The sequence below is a fragment of the Eurypyga helias genome, unplaced genomic scaffold (assembly GCF_000690775.1).
Source record: "Eurypyga helias isolate BGI_N326 unplaced genomic scaffold, ASM69077v1 scaffold6043, whole genome shotgun sequence".
In the NCBI taxonomy this organism is placed as follows: Eukaryota; Metazoa; Chordata; class Aves; order Eurypygiformes; family Eurypygidae; genus Eurypyga; species Eurypyga helias.
The window spans coordinates 3,174-10,887 of record NW_010241733.1 but is presented as its reverse complement, the minus strand read 5'-3'; the positions used below and the strand labels follow the sequence as shown (position 1 = coordinate 10,887).

The 7,714-nt window shown below is 39.9% G+C and overlaps 1 protein-coding gene across 1 annotated transcript; it reads left to right on the top strand.

Moving 5' to 3' along the window:
* The first annotated feature begins 6 nt into the window (after window positions 1-6).
* On the top strand, window positions 7-4,101 carry LSM8 (LSM8 homolog, U6 small nuclear RNA associated (S. cerevisiae)). The gene is made up of 4 exons (XM_010148832.1): window positions 7-59; window positions 1,152-1,192; window positions 2,575-2,702; window positions 3,849-4,101. Exons 1-4 carry the CDS (start codon window positions 29-31, stop codon window positions 3,937-3,939), a joined length of 291 nt encoding a protein of 96 aa, XP_010147134.1. The 5' UTR covers window positions 7-28; the 3' UTR covers window positions 3,940-4,101.
* The last annotated feature ends 3,613 nt before the right edge of the window (window positions 4,102-7,714 follow it).

The following is a 7,714-nucleotide window of genomic DNA, read 5'->3' as shown; positions in this document are numbered from 1 at the left end:
TGTGAGGCGAAGCGCGGGAGCCGTCGCCATGACCTCTGCCTTGGAGAATTACATCAACCGTATCCTTCCGGGGGTCGGACGCGTCCTGGGGCAGCCCTAGGGGTGGCAGGAGCGGGCCTTCTTTCGGCTTCGCGCCCGCGCGGGGGAGGGGAGGGAGGCCGGGTGCGGGGGGCCCAGCGGGTCGTTTCTGCTGAGGGCCGGGCAGCGCTATCTCCCCCCCAACCCCCGAGGGGCTGGTGGCTGCAGCATGGCGCGGGGCGGGGTGGCCGAACTGCTGGGTACCTCCGAGCCCGGTAAGGTGTGAGCTGGGAGGAGATCCCCAGCTCTAGGCAGGCTGCTGAAGGGCCTGTGAAAAGCAGAGGCCGGGGCCTCCTGCATCCTGCGGGCCCTTGGGTTGCATTGGTCCGTCCTGGTTGACGTTTCTCTTAGAGCCTGTCTTAGCAGGTAGAATGGCGCTTACAGAAGACCCAGAGCATAGGGTCCCCTATAGCCTCTACTGCTGGAAAACTGATCTGTGATGAGGAACGAGATTCACAACGGGCCTGTCCCCGTAAAGGGCTCTTGACATGTGTTTAGTTATCAGGTTTACTCATTTGCTGGAAAGGTGGGAGTTGATGTTCTTGGAACTTTTTCTTGCTCTTTTTTGTACTCCTAAAAACCTATAGGCACTTTTATTCACAAACAGTAAGGTGTTAGCCCAAAATATCAGGATGATGGACGTGTGATCATTAAATTGATATAGTCAGACCTCCAGAGTGAGTGGATGTGCAATGCCAGACTGGAGATCCCCACTGCTAAGCTGTTTTTAAGGACTTAGCTTGAAGTGTTTATAAAATCTCTAAACCTGTTGTTTCAGTTTGGGGGTAGGGCAGTTAGTAATGAGACAAGAGCTAAAGTCAATTCTTTAGTTTGCTTTTAATGGTGTTTGTGTATAATTTTTCATGGTTGGGTAAAATGAAACTTTAAAACAGATTGTCATTAAAAATAGTGTGTTGTCAAATGTTGCTACCAACCATGCTTTAAAAAAAAAAACCCTGAAATTGTGATAGGCTCTTACTGGCTTTTAAATCTTACGTTACATACAAATGTTTCAGAAAATGCTAATGGTTCTATTTCAGATATCTCCAAACATTTCCTTAATGAGCTGTTAGGTACTGTTGCAGTCATTACTTCTGATGGAAGAATGATTGTGGTGAGACTTGTATTTTTTGACATCTTATTTTGCTCCTCTAAAAACTTTCCATAATGGCAATAAGAAACCATGTGAGGATATTATCATTTACATGTTCACACATTTATGATTTTTTTAATGTTTTATGGCCATTATTTTGTGCAGTGTGACTTGAACGGTTACTGGCTGTTGCTTGTCAGCTTTGTCCTTTGATAAATCTGTGTGTGTAAATGCTTTGACTTTTTGTCAAATGGCCTTTTCTATAGGAGCGCACAAGAAAACACATTTCTTTTTCTGTTCAGCAAGTTGGTTTCCATCTAAAATGTCCTCTTCAGTAAGCTCTTCAGCTTGCATGCTAAAACTGTTTCTTCTATGTGACTATAGAAAAACATCAGCTGATAATTGTTGAATAACTTTCATTGGATTCTAAGCCAGAAAAGCTGAGAACTGGCAAATTATTATATATAAGACTGGATAATATGTTTGGTTTATTGCTTCCGTGTGTGCTTTTTTTTGTTGTATTCCTTTTTTTCTTTTTTTACCCTCAATATTTTATTCTCTTGTTTTTTGAGTTTAATTTAATAGTATGATCCTTGCATGAGGATTATGTCTGTACTTAGTTTTGTGCAGCCCCTGAAAGAGAAAACAGTACTTTTAGCAGAAAAATACTAGCTTCACCAAACCTTTTGTGTTGTTGGAGCCAGTCTGGTAAACTTTGTGTTCTGATGTAAGATAGTTTCTACCAAAAAGATTCTAAGGGAATTAGTGTACGTGGTTAGGTGATATAAATGCGTACTATTACTGTTTGAATGACGGTGTCTTTCATGAGTTTAAATTTCTCGAGTTGCTGATTGTAAATTACACTAATTATGTTATTTTTCCAAATGCCTGTTGAAGTGTCACAGAAATTCTTCCTTTTGTGAGTTTTGGGGCTGGTTTTGAGTAATTTTGTAGAATCAAGTTAATCTCCTTCAAAGAGGCATCAATTAAAATAAAAAAAGATTTTAATATTGTTGACCAAAATAATCTGATTTTTCTGTTCTTTGATTTAATTAATTGATTTCAGGAAACTTCCATAATGAGGAAGGCTTGAAATAGGGTAGAGACAGTAAAATTAGTTGTCTAGAGGGCTGTCATTGATACAGGGGAAGTGTCTTTCAATGCTGAAGATTACTGTAGCGGTTAGCATGAACACTCGGTAGTAAATACAGGTACTTTTCTTAAATCAATTCATTGCTTTTCAAGTTTCATTCTCCAGCTGTTTGCGTTTAAGCCTAACAAGTAAACATAAATAGAGCATCTGTTCTCTAGTAGCTTAGTATTGCCGCCTTGTTTAATGTAGCCTTGAGAGCAAAAGCGATAAATTTAAAAAGTAATTGGAGTGCTTTTGTGTGTCTTTTCAGGGAACCCTCAAAGGTTTTGATCAGACCATTAACTTGATTTTGGATGAAAGCCATGAACGAGTGTTCAGCTCTTCACAAGGAGTTGAGCAAGTAGTGCTAGGATTATACATCGTAAGGGGTGATAATGTGTAAGTATAGCATATTCTTGTTTAAACCAGTTAATAAAAAGTATAGCCTGTGTGTATCTATATCTGTATACCTCTTGATAGCCCCAGACATCTTACATGTTTCTGTCTGTGGGTAGCACCAATTGTACTATCAAAGCTGAGGCATATTAAATAAAAAACATCTGTGCTTCTGTTGCAGAAGGGATTGCATTGTAATGTTAAGATATTGTTGGTCTAGATTTTCTGAGCTGTAAACTAAGTGCTGATAGCAGTCTGGGAAGGGTCAGTATGAAGCTCAGCGTTTTCCTTTCTTGAGTCCAGGCATTGTGAGGAGGTTCAGTATTCCAGCCTGTGCATGGCAGGATCTGTCGACAGAGGAAAACACACTGTAAAACGTAATTGTGGAACTCATTGCCGCAGGATGTATATAGTATAAATTGTTCAGAAGACTATTGGATTAATATAACAGCCACCAGAAACTATGTTATGTTGTGGATAGAGCCACTAGTTCTTAAGTCTCTGAAGTGGTGAATAGAAGGATATACCAGAAAGATTAGACTCTGTTATGTTCCTTCTGGGTTAGTTCTCACCCTGAGCTACCATGACTTCTGTTACCTTCACCACCTTTTCTCTTTAAGGCAGTTTTACTGAGTCCACTAGTGTTTTAGTCAATACAAGTCTTACCATGGCATAAGTGAAATATGTATTGACAAGTATATACTCTCCCTTGGATGAATAACACTTCACTGGGCTGTACTGAAGGAAATGGCCTTGCTTATGTGATGCTGTATGTACTTACAAATTACTATAGTTAAACTTTACTGTCAGAGCTATTCTCTCTCTAAAAGGTTTCCAGTTCTTGTTTCAGAGAAAAAGAAAAAAAATAGATATACTATATATAGAAATACTGTCTGCCTAAAACAGACCAGTAGTATTTGGTTCTTATAACCTATACCTAAAAAAAAAAAAAAAGAAAAACAAATAAAAACCTTTGAAAAAATACCTTTTTTTTAGATTTCACTAACAGCCATCAAAATTTGAGGTTCCAAGGATAGAGCTCTACAATAAAAAAAAAAAGGATGGTGGTGTCACTAGCAAGTCAATTTTATGGCTTTCTGGATTTGCACTAGAGGATTTCAGCAAATGATAACCTGTTTTTTATTGCAGTGCTGTCATTGGTGAAATTGATGAAGAGACAGATTCAGCTCTTGACTTGGGGAACATTCGAGCAGAACCTTTAAACTCAGTTGTACATTGAAAAGATGAAAATGCACAGGGACTTTGTAAATCTTTGGTTGTACAGACCTATTTAACAACGTGGACGATTTTTACAAATTGTGTTTAATTTGTTTAGTCACCAGTTTTTTATTATATGTTGTAGTTTTGCATGTAAACTAAAGTTTCTATGTTTTACTAAAGATGCTTTCAATGAATTTCCTTTGGGGTTTCATGCTGCACAATTTCATTGTAAAATACATACTGGGAAATGCAGGCAATAGTCCTGACATTGTATATATGTACACCTCGTTCTTAAAATAAGATCTTGTTCCTAAAGGTAAACCAAGGCTTTTTGTATTAACTCAAGATTTTGGAGGTACATTGTTTAATGGTCAGTATAACTATCTCCAAATGTAGTTCTGGCTGTAAGGAGAAAACTTTTGGGTTTGGTTTGGGTTTTCTTTTTGGGGTGGGGGAGAGATGGCGGAGGGCTGGTGGTAGAGAAAGCAAGAATGTTAAAAGCTTTTACAGTCAAATTAATGACTTTTGCATGTAATAGAGTTGTTTGTTTAGCAAGCATTGTTCTCTAGTCCCAAGACTCTACTGGAGGTGCAGGAGTTCTTAGTGCCTTAATGCTTGCAGACAAATTAAATTGGAGAAAGATAGACTTCTGAGCAGGAACACAGAACCTTAACCAAAATATATACATTTATTTGAAGCCCATTAAGTTTCAGGCCAACTCATTCTCTGTCTTCTCCTTTTAGCAGCTGTTGTGCTGCTCAAATTTGAGTAGGATCTATTGAGAGAGAATTGTGTTCGCAAACGTGTAACCATTGTCTTGCATAGTTTAGAGGACACAGGATTACTTTAGAGAAGTTATTTCTTATGAATTAAATTTGCCATAATATTGATTGTAATATTATTACAACGTTACATGTAATATCACATGTAACCATAATAGACCACATACATCAGCAACAGCCAAGGTAAGTGGGGTGAGCTCTGTGCAGTATACTGCAGTACGCTGTGGTTTAGGCCACATCCCATTCACTACCCAGCAGAAATGCCACTGTGGTACTCTTGGACAAAGTTCTATTCCTTGTTTTTTTCCTCTAGTGTGCCAGCAGGTCCAGTGTTTTTCTCTGCCATATATAAATGTGCTGTTTAATGTGCGTATTTTTTTTATATTTATTTAAATACTAAATGGGATTTGGTACTTTTCATGAAAGTTCACTGTTTTGAAACCAAATCTATTGAACTGAGTCTGTTTTTCTCCATGAAATCTAGTTTTCAATTCTTGTAGCTTCCAGCTCATTTTCTGAGGTTGTTCTTGGTGGAACATGTGAAGCCCAGCAAACCTTTTTCTGCTTTATCCGTCTCATGACCTAGCAATGCCTTGCAGTGTCTTGTAGTTTTCTGTCCGCATTTCTGCAGGGAGTTGCTACTCAGACATTGAATAAGGCAGATCAGGGTTTTTCTGTGATTACTGAAAGTCATTAAAGTTGGACTATAATTCATGAATTGGCCAGTTTCATTAAACAATTAGCAAAATTGTGTATAATGAAAAGCCCTTTTGCTACTGAAACACTGATACCAGCACAAGAGAAAGTGAATTGTATCCTTAAAGGACAAATAAAGCAATTATGTAGACATTGAATAAGGCAGATCAGGGTTTTTCTGTGATTACTGAAAGTCATTAAAGTTGGACTATAATTCATGAATTGGCCAGTTTCATTAAACAATTAGCAAAATTGTGTATAATGAAAAGCCCTTTTGCTACTGAAACACTGATACCAGCACAAGAGAAAGTGAATTGTATCCTTAAAGGACAAATAAAGCAATTATGTAGCCACTTTTTTAGGAAAAACCCAAGATGCAAAGAGTAGAATCAGGATGAGCTGATTTTAAATGCACTACTTACCCTTGGATGTATTAGGAGACTTATAGTCAAAATACTTAAGTTGAATGCTTTCAGACGCACTGGAATGACTCAGGAAGTCTGTTGCTTTACAGCTGAGGAGTTTATGTCTGTAGCTGTTAAGGAGTGTTAATGCATATGGAGACCATCTGCCTCGGGCACATCGTTTGCTGTGCAACTCCTTGGCCCTGTGTTTGCTCGAGGACTTAAAATGTGATGAACTGCTGATGTTGAAACTATTTTCTCTGTCCTTAAAGTGATGATTTCAGATGCAAAGCTGTGGAACCAAGGTGGGGTGAAGCTGATGAATAAAATCCAGGGAGTGACCGGATGAGTAGTTCAGGAATTGGTGAAGCAGGAAAAACATGATCTAGAAAATAGTATTTTCACACAATTAGGCTTTTAAAACACAGATTACAAAGCCTGTCTTCCCTTTCAGGTGAGGGACTCTGCTCTTGCATGTGCCCTTTCTGGGCCTGTGAAATTGTGCATTCAGCGTGAAGGGGTTACAGATTAAAGAACTTGAGTGTGGCTCATAGGCTGACCTCAGTTTAGGGCATTTTCCCAGGGATTGAGAAAGATAAGTTTAAACTCTCTTTCAGAAAAGGATCCTAACAAAAACTGGCTGCACATAGCTGAAACGGGCTGATAGGCAGAGCATTGCAAAATTCATCCTTCTGCAATGGGCAGGCAAGGATGGCCAGCTCACAGGTCTGGGACACTGGGCAGGAACTCAGCCCTGCTGAGACAGAGCCTGCTCAGAAGTGGAGTTCTGTCTAAAACCTTAAAACTAGCAGCTGTGGAGTTTGCTTACCTTCATGCTTTGACAGCAGCAACATAGAAAGTCTGAGTTGTGGGTTTTGGCATACGCTCTAATGTTTTAATTTCAGCACCAAATTTTCCTATAATTTGATGCCACTGGTTTTGGTCTGGAATTCACCAAAGCCTCCTGTGACTGTACTGGCGAAGGAATCAAAGCCTGGACACCCAGTCAGAAGGGGTTGCTTGAAATCAAATCTAGGGCCCAATACGCTTTTAAAAATTAAAAGGTCCTGGGAACGTACAGGACCACTAGTCTGTGGTGGGTAACAACCAGTCTGAAACAGGATTTTCATTGAATCAAGCCTGTTGTACACTCCAGCTAAAAAAATAGGTCACCAGTGAAGTTAATGATTTTTTACATTATCAATTTACTTTCATAAAATGAATCAGTGTAGGAAAAATAGAGGGGTCTGAAACCAGAAAGTGGACACAGTGCTGGCCTTAGCTACTCTGAAGTAGAAAAGTACAGACTCCCCAGAGGAGGAGTTGTCTAGGGTGGAAGCTCAGCAAGCATGAAGGCTGTGTGTTGAAAGTAGTAAAGAGGTAAAACAAAGGAAATGAAGAAGTAGAGTTGAATTTTTGAGAGGAAAAGCTGTCTCGGCAGGTGCTGAGGAGCTATGGAAGAGGACTGGAGCGGAAAAAGAGCGGCACAAATCATGAGTTGAGCAGGGGTACACCAGTGGCATGTGCCAGTTGGCCGGGGCGAAGGTTCTCCTTGCTGTTTCCCACTAATCACACAGCTGGAGCAAAGCAAGTGTCTCCTAGGAGATGAGGAGCAGTATTGTCTGCAAAAAAGGCCTTTGCTTTACTCTTGCTGGAGAGAAAAGTACCCTCAACAAAAGAACAGCTCCCTTTTCAGACTTGAAGGCACTTACACTGAGTTCTGCCCACCATGGCCCTGGGACTGTCAGCTGGTTCTTCAGGGTACAAGGAGAGCCCTGCTGAGGTAGGAAAAAGGGGTCATGGTCCGTAGTGTTCTTGAAACGCTCTGTTCCTACAAAGAGCCTGGATTAAAGATCCACTAAATAACAGGTGGTGTTCACCAAAATCCAGTGTGTCCTTGCAGAATAATAAA